The following is a 26,545-nucleotide window of genomic DNA, read 5'->3' as shown; positions in this document are numbered from 1 at the left end:
TAGGAATCTGTAACACACTTCTTCAATCTCCTCAGTAGAAATATGACACGAGCCAGCTTAGTGCATACATGTTTGACGTGATCGCTCCAGTCCAGTGTTGAGTCAAGGTAGAAACCCAATAGTTTAACACTCCCACCGATGTTGTTTGGGGTGCGTGACAGAGTGCAAGTCAACCAGTTTGTCTTGGTCTCATTTAGTTGCAGTTTGTTTGCCCTGAACCACAGCTCCACATCTTTCAGATAATTTTTCGCTAGTTCCTCTGCAAGGAGCGGTGTTTTTCCTCTGGTATACAAGGTAGTATCGTCAGCAAACAGCACAAGATTTCCATGCCACCCCAAGTCGTTAATGGCAATCAGGAAGAGACTATTATGAAATGGGCCCCTGGTGATTCATTAATATTTTATCCTAATGCCTAGCCTACTTCTGGGCTATCTAGGCCAACATAGGCCTACCAATATTAGGTACTACCTTTTATAGGCAGTAGTCTTTGATTGGTAAAGGTAAAGTAGGCTAACATCAGGCATAGGCTTAAGTTTTTTACGATTCCTATATTGAATCTTCTAATTTGTATTTCTAATAAACATCTTATTATTGGCCAGCACCTATATTTTTGGTTGCTTATAACCTCTTTGGCTCTGTTCAACTCTTTTACCTTTCTTTTTACGAAGTTGATCCCATCCCCATCCATTGATCCATTTCGATTTCGGTTCGGCTAATATGAGGTACTACCGTTAACGTTCCTAATACTAGGATATCTTTGTGTGCAACCTGTTCCCAAACAGCTATAACGGTTACTAGATTAGGAACGTAATGTGACGTCATTTGGAGCAGACGTGCGTGGTAGCGGCGCACGTCTGACGTGCGAATAGCCACTGCCGACCTCATTCCACTGAGTCTTTCAAAAAGTGACAATAAAAAAAGCGGGAAAAACCTTTCATGTCTTTGCTTTGGCAATTAGTTTTTTTTTTCATTTACTCATTTGTCAATTATTGTCATTGTTATTATTGTCATTGTATGTCTTTGACTGTCATCGTCATCCATCATTCAAGAGTCAAGTCAAGTGAATTGACCAATTAATTGACCTAAGTTGTTTGCGTGCACCAAATGTAAGCTAAATTAAGTCTTAAATAAGTTTGCGAGATGTAAAATCTGCAGTTGTTATTGTGTGAATTGTAGCATTTTCAAATATGCGAAAAGTTGTAATAAAAAACTTTTTAGTGGAAAATAAGAGTGCTTCTACTTACTTGGCTAGGTTATGTTTTAGTTTTCCAAATCCAAGAAATGGCCATTTATCCCAGCAAATCATCCGTATTTTTGTTGGGATTTAGCATTGGGGTTATTTTTGCGTTTATTTTGACTGTGAGCAAAGATAAATTTGGTAGAGTTACACCAAATAAGAGTATTTATTATGCACACACAGCTCTACATAACCCTTCAACTAACCATGAAGAGTTTTATCACAAATGGTTGAAAAAGATGAGATACATGACATACAGGGTAAACTTTGATTATTATAGTTACTCTGGAAACCAATCATTAGCTACCTTTTTAGAATCACAACTTTTAAAACATAAAGTAAACATAATGTGTGTAATGTTTGTGAAAAATGTCAACAATGCTTATGCTGCTATGAATACATGGATGAAACACTGCAATCATGTGATGTTTTATGGCCTTAAGCCTGAAAGTTATATTAAAATTACTGTGATGAGGCCAAAGAGTTCCTGGCATTATTTGTGTGAAGTAATAAATCACTTGGACAAAAGTGGAAACAACTACCAGTGGGTTTTATTTGTACCTGACGATATTTTTGCAATACCTGAAAATTTAAGATACTATTTGTTTGGTAAGAACTACGAAGATTTATTTTATTTTGGACGTCCAGCGTTTTTGTGGAATGTACACTATAACTTTGCTGGAGCAGGTTATGTTTTAAGTAAAGGAAGTATCAAAGCTCTAAGGTCACTCTTTCCTTCTTCAGAATCATGTGTGAAAAGTGGAAAGTATTGGAAAAACGAAGACTATTACCTTGGTAAGTAGGACTAAAAACGTAGGGTAACATAAGTTAGCTGTGTCTTTGTGGAAGCAATCCCAGTTTAAGTTAGCCTATAAGTCTTAAGTACAACAAGTTAATAGGCATAGCCTAAGTTATTTTAACTCACCAAGGTTATTGAGTTGGGGGTTTTACATTTTTACCCTTACCAATTTTTTGATAAGCCGGCATGCTAAATAAAATTTCTTGATTACGGACACATGGAATTTTTAAGTTAGGTAACTTAAGTAGTTTTTACACAAATAAGTGCCTAACTTTCTTAATATAAAACCTAAAATGCATAACTTAGTGCACATAAAATAGCCTAAATGGGGAAGCTCATACTACTCAACCTATACCATCTAGGGGACCGGTGGGAATCAGGGTTGATTGGAGGGGGGGGGGGGCGATATGTGGGACATTATTTTAGGGTAAAAGGCCTAAAACTTTTGATGCACTCAACTCAAAAACAGGTAGGCCTACAAATATGTCTAAACCTAATCTAACTATAAACCTAATCCAACCAAACTCCAAACAACCGTCACGGTACGGTAAGTTAGCAAATAAAGCCTAACTTAGCTATAAATTAAATTAACCCTTGGTTATTTATTTATACTTAATGGTAAATTAATTTCCTGCAGATAGCCACGAAAAACACTCTTTTAGATAGCAAACACTTCGATGATCTTTTCTCGTGATCACATTGATACACCTCTGGCAGTCTCAGTGATACCGTGATTATTTCCTGGGATCACAGTTAACAATTAAAAAATAAAAACTAAGCAAGAAAATCTCAAAAACACCACTAAACTCTTTAATAGCCAAGTTGCCTTTGTGTGCTTGGTGGGGGGGGGGGGGGGGGTTAACTTTTTGCACTGAAATATAACTGGCTCGCCTTCCCTTTAAAAATTACAATGTGGGACTCTAGGAAAAAAGGTTGGACCATGAAATATTTACTAGCTATGCTCGATAAATATAATTGATTTCAATCAACTAATTCTAGGCTGTGGAGGCATAATAGTTTTTTTTTTTTTTTTTTTAATATCTAGGTTACTTTATAGATGCCTAAGTAGGCTATAAGATTTTATAATGAGACTTAACTTAAAATCTAAAAAGTTTTATTCGACAATTCCTTGCAGATAAATTCCTGTTAGAGCTAGGAGCACCTCTAATAGACACAAGGGATCAGCTGGGCCGAGACAGGTTCCATATGTTCACTCCAGCCCAGCTGATGGCACCTGGGAACGAACAGATCCTCAACAACTACCACAAGAACAGTCTATATCCAGTTGTTCAGGTGAATGCATAAATTTATTAGTAGGGTATTCATCTAGTTTAACACTTTTAAACCTAAGCCTGACTGTAGTTTAATGTGGTAGTTCGTTGAATCTCACCTACGAGCGCTAATGCGCTTAAAGCGGCATTAGCAGCGTTGTAGCATGGTAAGTTAGCTCAGTTGGTTAAGGCGTTAGGTACACTGACAAGTGTAACATTGAGGTCTTTCTACATGCACGGGTTCGGATTTTTTTGCTCTTATTTTAGTTTAATGATGGTGTGGCCCGTAACGTTTAGTGGTTTAAAATACCTTGTTACTGTCCAAAACGATCCTATGTAGTTCATAGTGACTACAGCTGTCTTGTGCTACAGAAGCACATCTTCGGGTCAGGAGAATGTCAAGCAGTAGTCATTAGATATTCCTCATGGTGGAGTTTGTCAAAAGTTTATAGTAAATAAATAACATGGACACAACATAAAAACACGAAACTGAACATTTAACACATCTTCGGGTCAGGAGAATGTCAAGCAGTAGTCATTAGATATTCCTCATGGTGGAGTTCGTCAAAAGTTTATAGTAAATAAATAACATGGACACAACATAAAAACATGAAACTGAACATTTAACACTGGAAGGATTTAACACTAAAAGACCAGACGGTAACAAAACATGTGATACGGCACCGGTTCATAGCAAGTCATGACTAGCTATCAACAGACCAGAATTGCCGCTAGTTGGGGAGTTAGTAAACATGGCTAAGGAAATTGCGGGTTGTTCGGAGTGTGATGTCGATGATATGGAAGAGTGGTTGGAATGTGATAAGAACGATCAAGGATACCAGATAATGATAGATGATAAAATCGCAGTGAGTGTCATGGATGAACAGGAATATGAATGAAAACAATGAGACGGCAGGATACAAAGAGGCAGGAGACGAAAGTGTACTACAGTCCACTCTTGGTAATTCAAACACTTGATAGGCCTAATTCAAAACTTTCGATAATTCAAAATGAAGGCTCAGTCCCTAGAGAATCTCTCAATATTTCAAATTTTTACCATGCATTTTGATACACTTGGTATTTCAAAGTCCAAATAGAGGGCAGGTCAATTTGTAACACGCAGTAATTCGAAGTTTCGTCGGAAAAACACTCTATAATTCGAAGTAACTCAGTAATTCGAAGTTTCGTCGGTTAACACTCTATAATTCGAAGTCATGCTGTAATTTGAAGTTTTGTCGAAAAAACACTCTATAAATCAAAGTCACACAGTAATTCGAAGTTAAGTCGGCAAAACACTATAATTCGAAGTAATCTCTTCCTGTCATAACAGGAAACTATACAGTAGGCTACAGTACATCCTGTTCCCATGGTAGGCTAGTGTTGGACGTTTTGATGTTTGTTTAGTTAGAGCAGTAGTCTGAGTTAGTTCGCTGACTTGTTTTTCTAAGTTGGCAATCCGATCTCTAAATTGCGCGACATCTCCTTGAGCACAAACAGTTGTCGACAGCTGATAGTTCAGCTATTGGCGAAATATATAGCGCTAAATAACAGATTTCTTTTCAACTACAGTAACTGAAAAATAAGCCGTTGATTGTTTAAAAGTGTACTAAAATACTGTATGTATGATGTTTTATTGTAACGTGCTGTACCTTTGTATGTATTAAAGAAATGAACTCTCTGTAATTCGAATGGTTTATTTTTCTCCCGATAAATCGAATTCTTGATAATTCAAAACTCTGGATAATTCAAATTTATATGCTTGGCCCACCAATTTCGAATTATCAAGAGTCTACTGTATCACATAGTGAGGCGTTTGTGCTTAGATAACATCCTCAAATGGATGGAGCGGCTACCGGACTGTGATCGTGTACAGCTTCTTGCCGTCCGGCACCTGCGTGATCTAGATGTGCGGAAACGAGCGACAAGGTCACGACAACTTACGCTGATTGAGATGTACAAGCGTTGTTAAAGAACTTTATATTTTACTGTAGTTTTGTTTTTATTAATCTCAGTATTTGTTCCTCTACTGTTCTTCAATTCAATTTAACAGCTCTATTCTGTCTTAGTTATCCTCAATAAAGTTCATTCGTTGTGTAACACTTTGTTTTTCTTTATTACCATTCTGTGTTCGATTATCCAAATTTTTGATCATCCCAATTGACCCCGGTCCCAATTAATTCGGATAGTCGGCGTTTCAATGTACAATGGAATACTCATTGTGCCTTACTTTTATTTTGTAAATGTGTAGCCTATTGTCCGCTTACAGCTAAAATATGATTAATATACTTATCCAAAACCATGGAAAAGTAAGAGAGCATTTGTTTCCACAGGGCCAAGATTGCTGCAGCTCTCAATCTGTTACATTCCAAGGCACGGATGCTGCTCACATCTACTTCTACCACTACCTCCTCTACAACTTGCACGTACACTTTCATCCCGGACATCTGGGAAACAACAAGTCTAGGAGATTCACCCCATCTGACCAGGTAGGGTATTGGACACCATTATTTGTGTATATCAACACATGATGAATAAACTTGAGCAATATATTTAATCTATTTTTTTTACTTACTTTCTGTGAGGGGAGTAATAGAGTCATTAATGTATAGAAGGTTGTCATTTACTTTGGTTTTTGTTTCTTTCTTTTTCCAAAAGCCTGTATGTATCCCTGGTTCTTCCTATTTACCTAGCTACTGTCCTAAACATCTCAACTGTTTCCTTGTCCCTCATCAAGCTTTATTTTCCCATCTCTAGACCTTTCCTATCCAAGACTTCTTCCTGTTCTAATATCAATAATATCTGATCATTATTCTTGAGCACCTAAGATAAACAATCATACAGAAGAATGCAAGTGCCATCTCTTACAGTAGAAGAAACTGGATACAAAAATATTGTTCCTTCGATATTGATATTATCGTCCACTTATAAATAATATCCTGTTATTTAGTTTCAGTAAAACAACACTTAAAAACCACAACAAACTGCTGTACTATAAGTTGACTTTTAAATTCATTGAACTTTTAAATACATGTTTTGTACTGAAACACTAATTTTTAAACCACAAAAAACAGAGTACGTTTTTATCTTTTCAACAAATCTAATAAATCCTCATTGCACATAATCTCCATTTATTTCAATTTGAGTATAACCAGCTGTTTCAAATTTGTAAATGTAAATTTCAAAGTATTCAACTGGTTAAATGTAAACAAACATTTTCTCCATAAGAATGACATGGGGACTTTGAAGGCAACTGAGACAGAGCCCTGATGGATTTCAAAGATTTTTTGCTTGATGGCTACGACCTATCTAATGACTTCTTAACCCTTAAACGCGCGCTAAGGGTAATGACATACTCCAACGTATGATAATTTTGTCATAATTTTACAAGTATAGTGGCAACCCTGGTGAGCATAACAGCAGCTTCCTAAAATAGCATATGCTAATAATACTGTATCATCTGGCCGCAGGGTTGTTAGTCTTGATCGAGTCATTGACATGTTATCACCACCCTGGGCCTGGAATACCCCCACGCGCGTTACCAGTGTTCTTCTGGGGGTCTAGTGTACCCCTGTGCGTGTATTAGTGTTTCAGTTTTATTATCATAATTAATATTAATAACTTTATTTTTTATAATTTTTATGGTACCTATTGAAAGTTTGCCAAAAAAAAACTAAGTATCTGTAAACCAATTGGATGGAAATGTCCAACCATAGAGTCCACTGATCTAGCCTCCTAGTGCGAAGGCGCGGTGCACTGTCTGCATTGGACAAAAATACCAAATTTTAGTGCAAAACTATCAGAATTATAAATAACTAGCTGTAACCCGCGGGCTTTGCCCCGTTTAACTTCTTAATTTTCAAGATTATCTCGTTCGCATGGCTCAATCACGTCCTGGTTGAAGTTTGTTCGCTACGCTCACTCACCTTTAGGTTGGAGCTCGTTCGCTGCGCTCACTTGCCTTCAGGTTAGCTCGTTCGCTACGCTAACTCGCCTCCAGGTTGAAGTTCGTTCGCTACGCTCACTCACCTTTTGGTTGCAAATTAGCTGTTGTCATAAATGTAAAAGAAATAATAGTGCTGCACCCTGTTGGTAATCCTTGTAACTTTAATGCTATTGAACATCATAGAACAGAACCAACTTGTTTAATTGAAACAGCTGTTAAGATTCAATAATTCCATTTCTCATAAGGTTAACATGGGAAACTCCAGAGCCACTGGGGCGGAGCCCGAAAGGATTTTTGAAATAAGAATATGCCTATATGTTAATCGGGAATGTGAGCTATCATCATGCCAAATTTCAGCCCAATCCGACCAGTATTTTTCGCGTTCACTTGTCACAAACATACATCCATACATCCATCCAAACTTTCTCATTTATAATATTATTAGTAGGATAAAGTTATTACAGTAATACTAATTATGATGATGAAACTGAGACCTACTACGTGCACGGGGGTACACTAGACCCCCCAATGAACATAGTACTGGTAACACAAGCATGAACGTGGGGGTATGCCAGACCCAGGGTGGTGATACTGATAACACATCAATGACTCGGTCAAAACTAACAACCCTGCGGCCAGATGATGTCATGCTATTTTATTAGGCGGCTACTGTTATGCTGACCAGAGTTACAACTTTTAAGCAAAATATTCTAATCCAACTTATATTTAAGGTATTAAATAATATTTAAAAATATTTGTTAAACATCCTTTACTTCCCATGTACTTTTAATTGTTAATGATATCTTCAACATCATAATGATAATTTTTAATTGGTTATCAGGTGTGGCAGAGGTTTGTTTCGGATGAGCTCGGACCTGATGTTAATCTCTCTGCGATATCGCCAGACCAGTATTATGAACTGTGGAGCAACAAAGTCGACTCTCCAAGTAGCTTCAATGAGAAGTTGAAAGCTTTGTTTTTGGGTAAATCGTAAGATTACATTTTTATTTCACACAATATTTATGTTATGTATGATTGAAGAAGGTTGTATTTTTTAACAATTTCGTAAATTATTAAATCGTTAAATGTACTTTCTAGTCTTTGGCAATCTAAACTTGGAGATTTTACCATCACTTGTATCATAAAGTCTGCTAATGAAATCATATTGTAGGCTAGGCACATTTCCTTACATCAGTATTCAGAGATGTCTATTTTATATTTTTATACTCATTAAAAGTGTAGAATTTAACACATCACAAATTCATGTATGACTGTTTTAGAAGTTTTTCATATATATATACTAGCAGAGTACCCGTCCTTCGTACGGGGTTGGAATATAAGTATAAAATGCTTATTGCAGTTATACTCAAGCTTTGTGTTTGCAATAAGGGAGGACACAGTTTGATAAAATTTGCTTTTTTAAATTTACAGTATTCTATAGTATTACACATCTACCATAGCCATAATGTTCTACCACTTCACCTAAACAATAGAGAAAAATTATCAACAATTCGCAAAATATCACAAATTATTCATGAAATGAAAAACATAAACATAACTGTAAACAATCCTACTTTGACAGTTCTCATTGCGAATCACAGTTTTCTTGTTGCTGCTTAGTTCAAATTAGACCCTGTTGGTAAATCTTATAACTTTTTAATGCTTTTCCATATCATAGAACCAACTTTTTTAGTTGAAACAGCTGACTAAATTCTTTAATTCCCTTTAAATATGAATACTCATAAGGTTAACGTGGGGAATTACAGAGCCACTGGGGCGGAGCCCGAAAGGATTTTTGAGATAAGAATATGCCTATATGTTAATCGGGAATGTAAGCTATCATCATGCCAAATTTATCCGCATTTCCGTCCAGTGGTTTATGCGTGATTGAACTTCAAACACACAAACAAACACACAAACTTTCACATTTATAATATTAGTAAGATAAATACAATTTAAGGAGTTTTAATTTACTTCAGTAATCTCCTACTAATGCAACCTGATTGGTCAGGTCCTGTATTGGTAAGCTTGTTAAGATAAAAATAAATAACAAAATGTATTATTTGGTAAGTATCGGGTGTTTCAAAATGACTCACCCGGTTTTAACGCTTTATAACTTTTATACTATTAAACTTACCGCTATAAAATACACATCAAACGAAAAAGCAACTCAAAGAGTTTATGCCTACCAAAGAAACATTATTTAATAAAATCGATCCAGCAGAACTGTAGTAAATCTACAAAAAAAAAAAGTTGTAGTAAATTGTACAAAGTTAAAAAGTTATCTCCAACTTTTTTTAGCACTAGAAATTTGGAGGTTACTTGACGTTTTTGCAAATAACTTTTAAATGGTGAGGAAATCGACCAAAGTGGAAGGTAATATTCCGAAAGAGAATAAAATTTCATACAATCTACTACTATGCATTTTTTGAAAATACTCAAGAAAGGTACCAAAGATTGCTTAAAAATGAAAAAAATTTAAAATCCCCGTCTTCAATGTAGACAATAGACATAGCAAACATTAAATTTCACACTTTTTTATTTTAAGGTAAATTTAGGCTACATTTATTGAGTATTTTCAAGAAATGCATAATAGTAGATTGTAGGAAATTTTATTCTCTTTCGGAATATTACCTTCCACTTTGATCGATTTCCTCACCATTTTAAAGTTTTTTGCAAAAACGTCAAGTAACCTCCAAATTTCTAGTGTTAAAAAAAGTTGGAGATTACTTTTTAACTTTGTACAATTAAATCTACAATTCTGCTGGATCGATTTTATTAAATAATGTGTCTTTGGTAGGCATAAACTCTTTGAGTTGCTTTTTCGTTTGATGTGTATTTTATAGCGGTAAGTTTAATAGTATAAAAGTTATAAAGCGTTGAAACCGGGTGAGTCATTTTGAAACACCCGGTATATTAATAACATAGAATTTTATACCTTAAAATAGTAATAAATTATCTTTCCATAAGTATTGCCGAGTAAGCAAAAGCTCAGTTTTTTAATTGTGCTCAACTAACCATCTGCAAGTCGCTAGTGTGATTATAAAGTCAATAGCTTTTTAATGGTTAAAAACTGGAGCCAGCCGCCCCTAGATCATTGTACAACAAAGATCCTGGCGAGATAAATAGTTTTTAGTAATGCAGCTACATAAGACTCTTGCATCTAATTATCTTAATGCGAGGGTTGTTCAGAAATTAGGAAACATTTTCTTTGATGTTGTTAGGCAAGCACTAATCTTGCAATATATATATACAGACAAGTTCGCCTCCTCAATGACAGTCCAGCCGAGAAAACAGAAGTGTTGTAATAATTGTGCTGACCATTGTCACAATTTTACAGTTTAGTGTGCTGCAATTAATCCTGCTAGTTGTTAGATGTCTGCAATATGGTTTTTGCTGGCCATAAACTTGAAACTAAGAGAGATTTATTGTCAATTGAATGGATTGTAGCCTACAGAAACTGACAATTCACAATTCTGTCCTCCAGAAATGGTGCATTCAGTTTCAAAATGGCGGAACAAAATTTCACGTCCAAAATAGAATTGTTGCATGACAATGACTGTCCTCACTTGGAAAATCACTTGCAAGATCTCTTTCATTCATTCAAATGGGAGTTTCCCCCCAAACACCCGGCAATCCAGCCCCAGACCTTGCTCCACATAACTTTCACTTGGTTATCATCACGGTTATTGGTCATCATGATGAAGCCGAGAGGCTCCGATTGCATGTGTCCAGGTTGGGCTCGCAGATGGTATAGGCCTAATTTTACGACTGACAAATTGAAAATCCCACTAACCACTGTGATAAGTGCCTCAAATTGTTTGGCGAATATGTAGAAAAGTAGTATTTAAAGTTCCTCTTTAATATTTATATAATGGATTTTCTTTTCTTGTTCAAACTTTCTGTATTTTCTGAACAGTCCTCGTATGTATTTTGTTTGGTGATTAAAATTAATTTTCAAGGAAACATAAGTGTTTAACAAGAAATAAAAATTAAACTTAATGAACAAGTGTTTTAATTAACAAAATAAAAGTACAACAATACTTTTTTTTAGCACTAAATCCAACAATGGACATAAAGCCCGTCTGTTTCTGCTGGCGTACCTGGTTAGCACTTGTACAACAGTAGCTAAATTGACTAATGTAAACTGTACTCATATTAAGAAAAAAAAAATAAAACAATTAATTTATTTAACAAAATTTTTTTGTCCTAAGACGCTAGGCACGAGCCCGGAATTGTTTTTCACATTAAGTCAGGCTAGACCCAGGGGCTACAGAATTATCACTTGGATAAAATCCAATGGTGATTTGGCGGGATTTGAACCCGGGACCCCAGGAACTGGAGTCTCGCGCTCTAACCACTAGACCATCTCGCTCCCCCCATTAAAATGGATTTATTTTACAATGGACATATTTCCAAAACGGATATATATATATATTTGCATAAATTAAAAAGAATAATAATGAAATGAAAATATAAGTAAATTTTCCTTTTTTAGAAACAGAACAATAGCCTACATTTCTCCATAATCTAGCAATATTTTTTGATCAAATTAAAAAATATATATATTTCAACAATTCTTGATATATAAATAATACATTTTCATCTTAGAATTAATTGAATTTGGTTGCCTTAATGAAACTTATAATTAATAAATAATAATGAAAAAACATTTAAAAAGTAATGAAATTGGAAAAATGATTTTCACAGATTAAAGTCTAGGATTAACCCTCATCTTTTGGACCAAGCATCTATTATTAAGTAATTACTCAAGGCCCGCCAATCCCACCCATTCAAAATCTCTATAGTGTTCCTGTGTAAGAATTGGACAGCCAAAATAAAATTTCCTTATTGTATTTAAAATGGGACAAACAGATATGAAGTTAAGAAAGTAAAATGGGCTTATTGTGTTTGGACCAGGCAGGTTTTTGTAATACTGTAGTGATATTTTAACTTGCATAAACTGTATTGCATACTCTATTGAAAAAGTTGATCTTTTTTTATATAATTTTGTTTTAGCAGAATTACTAGTTTACCTTTTAGTAAGGTTAATTGTTATGTTAATTAATTTACTGTAGCTCATTGTCAATACCCTCAAGGACTTTTTTTACTTAAAATTCTAGTACACCGTGGTAGCGAATTTCCCATATAGACAATAAGCTATTACGATAGGTCTCATGGGAAGACCTGGACCTAGGATCGATTTACTTTTTGTTTGGATGTCCCCAGAAATCAAAACCACCATCCGTTCAAATCATTTGTCCATTAGAATGATATTTCGAGCAAAAATCATCTGATTTTGATGAAATTAGTACAAACATGTATGAACGGGGTTTTATGAGGTAAAAATTGGTTTTTCCCATTTTTGACTCTCAAAATATATTAGTGTATTGTGTTATTGTACAGTTATTAGTCACAGAAAGAATTCAAAAAATTGTTAATTTCAGACTCAATCATCAGACAATCATGGTCTGATCAGACATGGGTCTGATGATGATTGGGGTGTTCAATCGAAATCGATCACCACTTACCATCTTTTTTGTATATTTACCGTCTTGTGAGTAACAGTATAAGCGTAAATATATGTTTTAAGTGTTATAAGACGTTTCTTTTATTTACTTTCTGTAAATTTAATAACACGTACAATGCTGATCAAGAAGTTATATATTTTGATAAAACCTGGCAAATTTATTTGTTTTATTTGTATACCATTAATATTTTACTTAAAAATACACTTTGTTGCCCAACCTGTAGCAGCAAAATTTGTTACTCTTTAAACCGATGTTATTTAAATAGATTTAGTGAAAAACAAATCGGCAAATGGTAATTCGCTTAGTCTACAGGTTTTATGCAACGGACGGGTATTTATCATTTGAATTGAAATAATTGTGACTTGCCTTCAAAAGAATTTTCAGTTGTTATTTTATGTTCTAACGAAATTCATACAATTTAATGACTACAAAACTTTAAAAAGTAAATACGTGTTTTAGGTGCTCAACTTATGAGGTCTTTGAGGAATATAAATTGTATATTGTGTTCCACACAGCAAAAACTTGTATCCTAATTCTTTGTCATATCAGATTTTGTTGTGTACAAATTACTTTATTGTGTGATCCATGACATCAACGTTGTATTTACAAAAATGTATACAATATCCAAATATAACATTACAGTTTTATGCACAGGTTTATTTATTTTTTATTTATGGGATTTTTTTTAGACTTAAGACTTCGAAAGATAAACAAAGTGCACATTATCTTCTGGTGGATCACAGGGATGACATTGTTGGTTTAAGTTCTTTTCAAGTTTCAACTTTGTTTCTTGACAACTGATTTGTATAGTTCTTTTTGTAACCCTACCCTTTTCTGACACATCCCTATTTTTCTTTTGATCATCCTCTCCTACCCAGAACCCTAATGTCACAGATTTTTACTTTAAGGGCAGAATTTAGTTCATATGCAATGGTGATAGAAAGTTATAGAGTTAATAATTGTTCAAACAACATTTAAAGACAGTTTTAACTGTTTGCTTTAGTTTATGCTCTGGCTGTGTCTAAAAGAGCTGCATTGTTAAAAGATTTGTTATTTTTATAAGTTTATTAAAAATTTTACTATTTTTATTGTGAATTTATTATTTCCTTTACTTATTTTTACATTCTCTTTTATAATGACGAGGTGTAAGCCCGTCCTACGTACGGGAATTCAGTAGTCAGTTAAAACCGTGTACAATTCAGATCAGCTAGTTTACACATATAAAGACAAAGTTTCTTGCAGTTTTAATGTGAAAAATCATCTTGTAAACAAATGTTGTGTGACCAAATATGTTTTTATTCCATCATAGGCCTATACAATATGCATTTTAAATCCGATAATTTTACAATAAAACAGCAATTCTGCAATTTTTACGATGTGAAAAGCGTTGAAGTGAGATTTGCAGCCGATTCGCACAGACGCACACTGATTATAAGTAGCCTACAGTAGAGAGAGTAATAGTCAATTGAGAAGTGTATAGACCTAGTCAACGATACCGCCTTCCATAGCATACCTGCCTCTTCCATAATTATTATCACCACAATACAACTACTATACACAATTTCCAGTAGGTCTGAATAGAAACGACCTAAAATAAAACGATAATATCCAATAAAATTCACAGTACACATAACTTTGGTGTCCTAAAATCAAAACTAATCGTCACACCTATCCTTTAAATCAATTTCACTGCATTAATTGCTAAATAAATAAGTGTAAACAAAGAAAAGTAAAAACAATAACAGTTTGTTTTGAAACAGCTGTTTGGTTAAAATAACATTCATTTGAAAAAAAGAACTGGTCACATGTAGCAGGAATATAAAAAGTAAACACGCTAGTAAAGCTAATGACGTAATTGTCAATGTTTATTATCCATACCGTTATCAGTTCTATCCTTGATGATTACCCACCCTCATTGAATAAATGTACATCGTAATTTCCCATATTAGTTAATTTAAACTACAATATATTCATAGTTGAAATAAAAGTGATATTTTCACGTTTGGGGACGCTGATATAGGCACCCCCAAACGTAACCACAACTGAACACGATTTCATAAAAGGATGGTTTGTCTAATTGCAGTATCCTAGGTCAATGTTGACGTTGTGTTCAATCTATGTCATCCATCTGTTTATCTTTGTATAAAACCCGGCTGAGGTTGTGGTGGTAATTTAAAATCGTGATTCCTGATTATTCTTGATCTTCTTTTTATGACATCAATATTTCCGAGCCATATCCAAACAAAGTTAAAGCAGACAAACATTAATTGTAAACAAAACGCTACCATGAAGAATTAAAACACGTAAACATTGTTATTTTTCTATTCTTTCCTTGAAAAGTGGAGTAGTAAAATAATTTGCATTTATCCTTTTTTATTAAGACTCATGTACAGAGCCTCGATTTGTACTGTGGTTTATTTTGGTCTAAACTATTTTAAACTGTGGTCTAATTGTATAATTTAATTAATCTGTCATCCTCTTACAGAAGAATTGAACGTATCAATGATTAGCATTACACATAATATAAATAAGTCAACCCTAAGTATGTCTTTACATTTTTATCCAAATGCTGAATTTGTGACACAAAAGCTGAATGTTTACAGCTGTTATGTTAAGCAAATTATTTTATGCCAAAAGCTAGTTTAGAATCTTAGCGTCGGCTGCTAGACTTTATAAAAATTAAAACTTAATTTCTTAAAAACTGGGACCCTAAACTAAATTTATGGCTTCGACATTCCCTAGTTCTCAAAATTATCTTTCTTTCAACACAAAAATCATGAAAATCCGTCGAGTGGTTGATTCAGAATCGTGAAATAAAAAAACACTGTTTCGTTTTAATATTATAGATACCAAGTTGCATGTTTGATGTCTTTTAGTGAATTTCCCTATAGACAAGAGGCTAATACCTGGCACGGAAAAACCTACACTCAGGAGTGATTTACTTTTTCATTTCAATGTCCCCAGAGGCCAAAAACACCATTCGTTTAAATTTATATTTATGTCGTTGTTGCGTTTGTAGCTGTTGAGTACATTTCAATGTGTGCTGTTTTTTTTTTTTTTTATTATTGAATCTCCCGTTGTATTAGACATAAGGTGAGCGATGTGTTCTTTACCACAAGTAACATAACCGATTCTGACATTCATCGCCAAAAGACTGTAGTTTATGACCCTAATGCAACTATACAGGGAGAAGTGCAGACATTGGCTTGGGAGTTCATGAAGTGACCATGAAAATTAACATTTCCGAAGGAATTGAGTTTTTGGTGGGTACCCAGATTTCTCACAGAAGACCACAAGGGAAAAGTGTTCATAACCTCCATTTTTATTGCATTAGGGCCATAACCTTCAGTCATCTGGCGATGAATGTCGGCATCGGATATGTTTCTTGTGATTAAAAAACGCAACACTCACTTTATCTTGCTAACAACGGGAGATTTAACAATTATAAAAACACACAGCGAATAGTAACCATCAGCTACAGAGCTGCAAATGGTGTCATTCTGTTTTAAAATTATGCCAGTAACCGGCGAGGAGCCTTGTTTAAGTGTACACGCAAACCACGGAGCAATATTAGCATTGGTAGAAGAAGAATTCCCAAGTCAAATTAGGTGATGGGAATTCTTAGATTGAAAACCCTGTCATATTTTCTTAGATCAGGGAAAGGGTTTAAAATACTGTGGGTTAACCTATTTGGATACTCGAGATTATTAATTATTTGTGTTTATCATTGTTCTTTAAATCTATTGTACAAAACTGCTTTCTAACTTCTTAAAAACTGTTTATTTTGGGCTGTGACATGGCTCTTAGCAGATAAGGGGGTCACACAGAAATAATTAACAAAAGGTGTATGCTTAAACATAATCATTTATTTATCACATTACATCACAATAACAGTAGTTATTTTAGGCACATAGAACCTCGTTAATCTAACTTAATAGTTACCTAGTTACACAAGTGTATCCAGGAAGGCTATTAATTAAAAGGAATATTTTAGCCTTGGTCACTAACAAGACTACAAACAAGATCCACTCATCCTACACTCATCTCCATTCATACTTGGCTTAAAATACTTACATTCGTAGACCTATGGTCGCCATTTCAAAGCAAAGTATTAAAAGAATCACATTATAAAAACTTTCAAATGTATTTAATGTCTTGCTTATTGGAGGTGAAAGTTTTGTTGTTGTTACCAAATGAAAAAAATTGTTCTTTTTCTTCACTTTTGTAAATTGGAATGTAGGCTACTGGTTTGTGGAAAAGTATTAATGCTCACTCTTAGTCAATTTGGTGTGTTTACAAAAAGAACGCTAGAAACCACTTAAAAACATGTTTAACGGACCACTTTTTAACACTGCAAATCACTGTCTCTGTAATACTTAGAAAAAAGGTTTTTTACTAAGAAAGAGAATTCTTTAAATCAACAGAACAAAAATCTTAAGTTGAAATAATTGTGAAAAAATTAAAAACCAAGAAATGCATGGGGTTTTTTGGTAAGGCCAACAATCATACAAGAAGTAATCCATCTTGTTTATCATATTTTTACTAAGCTCCTTAGCAGTACTGTTCTCTTTAAATTCGCAATAATAAATATAGTTATTTTAAGATAAAGAAAACCTAAAACGCAATATAGGGATGGCTATCAATAGGAATTACAAATCAATAGAACAGACATTTAGTTAAGTGTTAACACCATAAAGTATTCATTGCACAACCATTCATCCACAAAAATATATTAGCAGGTAAAATTACATGCTACAGCAAACATCAAAGTCATGATTTCTAAATTAAAATAATTGGCCACTTAAATTAATAACTTAAGGTTTACATAGTATTACTGTTAAAATTTAAATATGTCTTTTATTTCAGGTTGTATTGAAAGCTTCAAATGAAAACACAACTTACATAAAGCCGCACTGCACTTTTGATTTAAATAAAATGTTAAACGCAAGTTGTGGTTTTTAACACAAGTGCAATGGTCATTAAGAAGTCATTCCAAAACTTCCACAATTTATTGAAGATACTTTTTGACAAGACCTCATATATTTAGATAATTTGCAGCAATAATAAACATAAAAAATCTATCACTACTATGATACTTCAACTTCCTTGACAATTAAAACAGAACGTGCAGATCTAAACTAACACTTTCAGTAGTTATCAAATCTAGAGAAAATTGTGCATTCTGATCTGTTGAGATTAAGTTATTCTATTTTGAATGTAGTACGTATGGAGCCACTCAGATGACCAACATAAACTTGGAAGTTGGAAATTACTTTATTCTATTAAACATTTGTTCTAATAAAAAACATAAAATATACAACCTGTCTCTTCAACATAAATTACTAATCTTATCTCATACAAACGATAACACCTAAAACACTTCATCACAGATGTTTATAGAACTAAACAAGCTAGAAAACTATGTAGGCTGGCTTTTAATCTATTTTGCTATTGTTTTAAGTAGTGTTGCTTCTTATTCTTGTTGTTAAGTGTTTCTTTTAGGTTGTAGTAAATAGTACTGAATAAAAAACTCATGCACAGTCTTTTACTCTTGAGAGCCAGTACGGATGATGAATTTTACGTGGCTTTCACTTTAAAAAAAAAACAAAGTAATTTTTTATAACTCTAATTGACGTAGGCCTATATCAATTCATCAAAATTATGAATCATGAGTGAAATTAATTTAATGTGACAAGATTGCAAATCCGATTGGCTACTCCTATCTAATTTGTATTTGCACCATCGTTTTTATGAAGCAATGGCCATACATTAATTACAGAAATATTAAAACAATATAAATTATAATGTAACATGTTTACTTACATAATATACTTACAGATACATATTTATATTTGAAATGCATACACAAGATATAGGGTGACATTTATATTTACACATGCATATTCAACATCTCAAAATTGAAGATAAAAGAAATATTTGTACCAACGGACATAGATAGTTGCTAGGCATTGGTCACAGTACAATACTGTATGTATAAACCTTTGAGCACATTTGAAGCCTATCATGCTAGAAATGGTGGTTGTCCATTATTATTAATAGGTACTGTTTTCAATAAATATATTGAGGCACCAAGACTCTCATAGTCTTTGTTTTTAGCGAATTTCCTATATAGGGAATAAGCTATTACCGTAGGTCTCATGATAAGACCTAGACCCAGGACCGAATTACTTTTTTCGTTTTGAGGTCCCCAGAGCCCAATATATATGTGTGTGTGTGTGTGTGTCTGTTAGCGCGATAACTCGAGCAAAAATGATCCGATTTTGATTCAATTTATGTAAACCTTTACATTTATTTCAACGAGTTCGCGAACCAGCATAATCGGACTATGGGAACGGGGGTTTTTATGGGGTGAAAATTAATTTTCCCATTTTGACCCTACAAACATAACATTTCATCATTTCTTTCCAAACAATTTTGTAGAGCTTAAAAAAAAAATAATTTCGTATTTTGAAGCGTTGTTGTATGCCCAAACGTTTACAGATATTTAAAAAAATTGTAAATTTATAATACCTATGTTTTTTTTATTAACTGTTGTAGTTTGCTTGTTTATTTTAATCAATTTTGGCAATTTTGTTTATTTCATAATAATCTATCAAAATTTCTATAAAAAACACACCTCAATACATTCCCTTTAGCAGCAAACCTAAGTAATCACTAAAATTAATAGGTATTATTTAAATAGGAAATACATCTGACAACTTTAAGGGAATATTTTATTATAAATCGAGCCAGATAAATGGAAATTTGCTTAGTCTGCAGGTTTGCTGTGATGAGTGTATTTTATGTATTTGTTGAATTTAAGTTTGAAAAATAGTATGATGGTATGATGATAGTATGGTCTTGTGCAAATCTTTAGCTTTATGTGATTGATTCTTCTAATAGAAAAATAACTATATGAAAAATAAATTTATAACTTTTGTAATTGAGAAGTTGTGACTAAGAACAAATATTTAACAAGTAATTACAATTCTCATTAACTTATAAAAAAAAGTTAACAGCCATAAATCAAATAGTACATATTTAAAGATAACATTTACAATTTATTGATCTGTTTTATACTTTACTTCACATCTAACTTTCATGATACGCAGACGCTTCCCGCATTATATTATATTCTGTTTTAAAGTCATAGCTATACGCTGAGTCATTTATATCTGCAGCAATTTGAAACACGGCCCTTCGCAATTCTTCAAGTCCTGCTAGATGGGTTTGCTTGGATGATTGTTCCAAAGCTGGGTTCAACACAAATGGTATTCCATCAAGTTGGTTTTGTACATGAGTCCTTGCATTGGTGTCAGCCGTTTGTTGATTCCCTCGTTGAGGCAACACTGGGTAGTATGGTAGTGGTGTGTATGGGTTGGTTGAGTAAGCAGAAGATGGAATCTGAGGATACAATCCACCTACCTGAGGAGTATTGGCTTGAATAATTGTATAACCTTCATCAGAGCCCACTTCAACAGCCTCTATTACCGGTGCTTGTTTTTCTTCTTTCTTCTTTCCACCTAATATCCAGGAAAACGCCATCTGCAATATCAATTTCAATTAAGGGTAATCTAGATAAGGGTAAGTTTTAACTTAATGCTAATGAGAAAAATTAGGTTTTCAAGTTTTTTGTGTTGAGATTCATCTCGACATGTGATTCTAAGACTTAAACAACTTACTGAATGTTAACTTTAAATTATGGTATGTAGAACATAAGATTAGATTAACGATCTTGTGAGTTAAGTTAGTATTAGCCTTCTAATAAGCTATGCCTATGCTATGTTTTGCCATAGATAAAACATACTCCCTTAGTAGATTAGTCATCCTAATGGAACAGCTGAAGCCAATTTTATTGTTAGTTCTGTACGTCCAACTATAGAGGTTATGTTTTGTTTACAATTTGTTTCTTGTTATTGCAGTCATTTAAAACCTCGTTTAACCTAATAAAAGGACATAATCATAAACAATAACTGGTCTCCTAGTTATATAACCAAATAGTAAAGCACAAATCATGAAAATAACCCTAAAATCATAGAAACAAAATGTTGTCTACACTAGCGATCAGTGTGGACGTACATGAACTAGACACAAAAAACTAGCTTCAAAATTTACAATGGGATGAGGAGTCTACTTGTGTTGCTTAGTCTATGGTTTTGCCTATGCCTAATAATTACAAATTTGGGCCTGAGTTTGTAAATAGTTACCAGTATGGTCATCAAACTAGCCTACCTATTTAATTTTAATTTAAGAGTGTTTTCCAATACCAATGGATATAGCCTGTTAGCCTACTTTTAGAAACAGAATGGTCCAAACCTTTGACCTTGTCACCATCTAACACATGCGACTTTTTTATAGCATCATTCACTAAGTTAACAATTAGCCTATCCTCAACTCATTTAAAACATTCTATAAGACGAGTTTAAACTGTTCCTAAACACCAACACTTAAACTTTCTTAAATGACTATTTTGTTGCTGAGGCTTCCTTTGACCCCTACAATCGGATACATATCAGCAATAACCCCTACCATCTAGGGGACTGGTGCGAATATCGGGTTTTGGGTGGGGGTAAAAGCTCGCTAAGTTACTAGACACCTCGTATAGCCTAACCTACTGTAACCGTAATGTGGGCATGGTGTCTCGTAATCTAGGTAAGTTTAATGGTGTCTAGTAATCTTAGTGAGGTGTCTAGTATAGGAAACTGCCCCCTGTCATGATGTTTAACCGAGTTTTCCAGGTGTGGTATCTAGTACCAGGCATGGTGTCTACAGGAAGCCTCGGCAACTAAAAGGTCATTTGAGAAAGTTTTAGTGTTGGTGTCTAAGAACAGTTTATGAAAGGTCTTATAGGCTAAGTAAGTTAAGGAAAGTAAATAATAACCACAGTGGCTTAACTGGGCTACCCTAAATATCGATTGAAACTATTGATTTGATTACCTAGTAAACCTTCATTCGGTCAAGAGAAATAATCCGCTTTTAGAGGAACTACTAAAGGCACGGCCTCTCTATTCCACTAAAGAATATTTTGTAGAGGAAAGTGATGAATGGATCTCATGACCTACTGCCATCCACAGTCATTACTGGTCAGCGATGGATGGTATAAGGTACTGTATAAAGTTTTCAGCTAGCCTAGGCTAAGTTAGTGTGCAATTCACTCTAGCTAACTTAATTAGGCCTAAGTTAAGTGTAGTAGTGTGTTTCTTAGAGCAGGATTAGGTGCACATGATAATTCTCTATTAAATGCCTAGGCTAAATTACCTATTAAGCCTATGTCAACCATACTCAAAATTCCTATCTATTAACTTATACTAAGCAAGCACTAAGCTTAGGCCTACCTTGAACAATCTCGACAACCTAAATTATTCTTGGAATTATCTTGTATCTCCTAACTAAATTAATAATGTATTTGAACCTGCAAGAATAGGCCTAGGTAGCACTAAACTACAAAATCTTGTCACTTGTCAGGCCTAAGTTACCACAACAAAATTTTTTTTTTTGTAGGCCTAATTGTTACACAATAAGTCAGTACGATAATGGAATAATGTCATTAGTGTCACTGGAACACTCACTCACAGTCACACAGGTCACACTGACGTCACTGTCACTCACTAGTCACTAGTCAAGTCACAACACTAACACTAACTAACACTGAACTGAACACGAACACTCAACACTCAACAACACCAACAACACTCAACACTGAAACTGAACGACTGACTGAACTGAACACTACAACGAACGCAGACAGTACAGAGGGAGAGGGAAGCTGGCCCGCCCATTCCAGCACACTTTTTTTTAAATGTATACAAAAAAGTGTGCTCTTCATAACGGCTATAAAAAAAGTGTGTTCTTCTAATAATTGTGATATAATCAATTGTATTTGGGCGGGCCAGCCGTGATTCTGATTCATGATTCATTTCAGCTACAGATCTATAAAACATACCAAAAAACTGTGCTGAAAGTGTGTTCACAGGAATCATTAATAAAAAAAAGTGTGCCGCCCCCGTTAGGGCTGGGTAATTTTATTACCCTTACCAGTAAGGGGTTATTTGTTTAGTAACGGAGGCAGCACACTTTTTTTATTAATGATTCCTGTGAGCACACTTTCAGCACAGTTTTTTTGGCATGGTTTGTAGATCTGTAGCTGAAATGGGCGGGCTGGGTAATTTTATTACCCTTACCACTTAGGGGTTATTTGTTTAGTAACTTGGGAGGCACACTTTTTTTTATTAATGATTCCTGTGAGCACACTTTCAGCACAGCTTTTTAGCATGGTTTATAGATCTGTAGCTGAAATGGGCGGGCTGGGTAATTTTATTACCCTTACCAGTTAGGGGTTATTTGTTTAGTAACGGGGTTGGCACAATTTTTTTATTAATGATTACTGCGAGCACACTTTCAGCACAGTTTTTTGGCATGGTTTATAGATCTGTAGATAAAATGGGCGGGCTGGGTAATCTTATTACCCTCACAACTCGAGGGTTATTTGTTTAGTAACGGGGGCGGCACACTTTTTTTTATTTATGATTCCTGTGAGCACACTTTCAGCACAGTTTTTTGGAATGGTTTATAGATCTGTAGCTGAAATGGGCGGGCCAGCCGTGATTCTGGCCCGCCCAAATACAATTAATTATATCTGAAAAATACAGAAAATATATAGGCCTACGACTAATAACACTTGCAATAATATATTTACACTTATACTGTTGACTTACAAAACGGTAAATACATGTTAAAGTTGGTAAGTGGTGATCGATTTCGATTGGACACTCCAATCATCATCAGACCCATAGGCGAATTCGTGAATAAGTCAACAGTATAAGTGTAAATATATTATTGCAAGTGTTATTAGACGTATATATTTTCTGTATGTTTCAGGTAATTTAATAACACGTACGATGCTAATCAAGAAGTTATTAATTAATTATATCACAATTATTAGAAGAGCACACCTTTTTTTTAATAGCCGTTATGAATAGCACACTTTTTTGTATTCATTTAAAAAAAGTGTGCTGGAATGGGCGATCCAGCCTCACGTCACTAACTTGAAGGACTAGACTAGAACAGAACCAAGAAAGAACGGCGCCGGCGCGGTAGCGGCGAGCGGCGGTGGCGTTTGTTTAAGGCGTCTCGGTTTCCCCTCCCCTGTCAGGAACTGATGAGAACCTCTTTAGAGAAGGAGTGGGGGGCGTGACGTCACTCTGCTCTTTATGGAACACCATTACCGTAACAAGACGATATGATTCCATCGGTGTTCGTGACGTAGTTGATAGCGTCTCGGACTCGTGATCTGGAGGTCTCCGCCCGGAGTTTGAATCCCGCCCGAGACACTAACTTATTGTCCAAGGCTTTGCTTAGATTGCGAATCTTTTGTTAGAATTTGAGGCATTTATAATTTTATTTATGAACAGAACTATTTTTTTAAATTAGTAAACCTTCATTAGATTTTTCATTAACTTATATATTTTTTATATTATCAGCAAGTTTAGTTGGTTCGGTTAGGTTATGGCAGTTTAATTTTATAATAACAAATTTTAAAATTAATTTTATAATTAAAAATTAGTTATAAGTAAACCTTCATTCGGTTTTTAGGCTATTTTATATCTTTTAGCGTTTTTCCCATATAGGGAATAAGCTATTACCGTAGTACTCATGGTAAGACCTGGACCCAGGGCCGATTTAATTTTTCGTTTTGAGGTCCCTAGAGGCCAAAAACACCATCCGTTCAGATTCATATATATATATATATCATCCGATTTTGATGAAATTTAGTACAAACGTGTAAACCTACGTTTATTCGAACGAGTTCGCGAACCAGCATGATCGGACTATATGAACAGGGGTTTATGGGGTAAAAATTGGTTTTTCCTATTTTTGAGCCTAAAAACTTAAAATTTAACAATTTCTTTTCAAAACATTTTGTAGAGCTTAAAAAAAACAAATAATTTAGTATATTGAAGTGTTGTTATGCGCCTGGTTACAGAGAAAATTCCAAAAAATCGGTTAATTTAAAATTCCCATGTTATTCTTATGGAGAATAAGTAAACTGTTAAGTTGTAGTTTGCTTGTTTATGAACATATTTTGATCAGATTTGGAAAATGCATTAATTTCATACTTAACTATTAAAATTTTACAAAGAAAAACACACACACACCTTTTTACCCTCCCTGTTACAGCAAACCTAAGTACTCGTTAAACTAATGTTATTTAAATAGGGAATTAATGTGACATTTTTAAGGAGACATTTTAGTGTAAATCCAATCAGACAAATGGAAATTCGCTTAGTCTGCAGGTTTGCTGCGGCGGGGGTATTTTATATTATCAGCAAGTTTGGTTGGTTAGGTTAGGTTATGACAGTTTAATTTTATAATTAAAAATTTTAAAATTAATTTAATAGTTAAAAAGTTAATTTTCTAACTAAAATATTATAAAATAAATTTAAAGATTTTCTTAAATTACGTGTGGGGCTCTCCCACAATCCCCCACTCTTTCGCAGAAAAGGTTCCCGTCAGTTTCTGGAACAAGCGGAAAATGAGACGCTAGTGCGCTGAATTTTTATTTCAGGTTTAGTGTTGCCTACAGTATTTTTAGGCTTCTGATTGGCTGAGGGAACATAATTACCGCAACGATACGGAGTGATTACAACGACCTCGGTATGTAGTGGATAGCGTGCTGGACTGATAATCTGAAGGACCCGGGTTCGAATCCCACCCGAAGAACTTAATTTTTTGTATTTGATTTTTTTCATTATCAACACGTTTGGTTGGTTTGGTTAGGTTATGATGGTTTAATTTTATAATTAAAACATTATAAAATCGAATTTGACCCATTTATAGTTTTATTTTATGAACAGAAACATTTTCCCGAAAAAAACCTTCATTCGATTTTTCATTATCAGCAAGTCTGGTTAGTTTGGTTAGGTTATGATAGTTTAATTTTATAATTAAAAAATTATAAAATAGGATTTGAGGCATTTATAATTTTATTTTATGAACACAACTATTTTTTCGATTTATAAACCTTCATTAGATTTTTTCATTGTCAGCACGTTTGGTTGGTTTGGTTAGGTTATGAGCATTTAATTTCATAATAAAAAAATATAAAATTGAATTTGAAGCATTTATAATAATTTTATTCTATGAACAAAACTAATTTTTCAATTAGTAAACCTTAACATCAATCAGAAGCCTCTAAATGACACTGTTGGCAAAATTAATCCTGAAAAACAAATTGTGCCGCTAGTGCTAGTTTGTTGGTGAAGTGAAGTGGGTTAGGGTTCACTTACTCTACGAATCATTGACACAATGAGCCTCCAAATATGTAATTCTTAAAACACATGGCTCACTTACTCTACAAATCATAGTCTATACGAGCTTCGTAAATAATATTGAAGGTTCACTTGCACTACAGGCTCGTATACTATACGAGCCGATCAAAAATATCAAATAAATGAAGAGGGTTCACTTACTCTACAGATCATTGTGCCTATGAGCCAAGCGTATGAATTCTTGAATAATTCAGGAATAAGCTCGTATAGTATACGAGCCAAAATACTGAATTTAAATAAATTACAGGAGTAGGCTCGTATACTATACGAGCCTATTTCATGATAACTATTACACAAATAGAAGACGGCTCACTTACTCTACAGTTCATTGGCACAATGATCTGTAGAGTAAGTGAACCCTCTACAAATATTAGAAGGCTCACTTACTCTACGGTTCATTTAGCTACTCGTCGCGCGGTTTGCAGCACATCGTTGC

The 26,545-nt window shown here is 34.2% G+C and overlaps 1 protein-coding gene and 1 long non-coding RNA gene across 2 annotated transcripts; one reads left to right on the top strand and one right to left on the bottom strand.

Annotated features, from left to right (window-relative positions):
* Nucleotides 1-1,091: 1,091 nt before the first annotated feature.
* LOC129002500 (C1GALT1-specific chaperone 1-like protein) lies at nucleotides 1,092-17,696 on the top strand. Its single transcript, XM_054430349.1, has 5 exons — nucleotides 1,092-2,032; nucleotides 3,172-3,329; nucleotides 5,638-5,793; nucleotides 8,092-8,233; nucleotides 17,648-17,696. The coding sequence occupies exons 1-5, from the start codon at nucleotides 1,282-1,284 to the stop codon at nucleotides 17,668-17,670; spliced, it is 1,230 nt and encodes a 409-aa protein (XP_054286324.1). The 5' UTR covers nucleotides 1,092-1,281; the 3' UTR covers nucleotides 17,671-17,696.
* LOC129002502 (uncharacterized) lies at nucleotides 16,628-22,390 on the bottom strand. The gene is made up of 2 exons (XR_008491583.1): nucleotides 22,117-22,390; nucleotides 16,628-20,326 (listed from the first exon to the last, which is right to left on the bottom strand). It is a non-coding gene; the product is annotated as an uncharacterized LOC129002502 (long non-coding RNA).
* Nucleotides 22,391-26,545: the final 4,155 nt, after the last annotated feature.

Source organism: Macrosteles quadrilineatus, unplaced genomic scaffold (assembly GCF_028750875.1).
Source record: "Macrosteles quadrilineatus isolate MER2022 unplaced genomic scaffold, UCM_ALF_1.0 Scaffold_9__3_contigs__length_116548681, whole genome shotgun sequence".
Classification (NCBI taxonomy): Eukaryota; Metazoa; Arthropoda; class Insecta; order Hemiptera; family Cicadellidae; genus Macrosteles; species Macrosteles quadrilineatus.
This window is presented reverse-complemented; position numbering and strand designations above follow the sequence as displayed.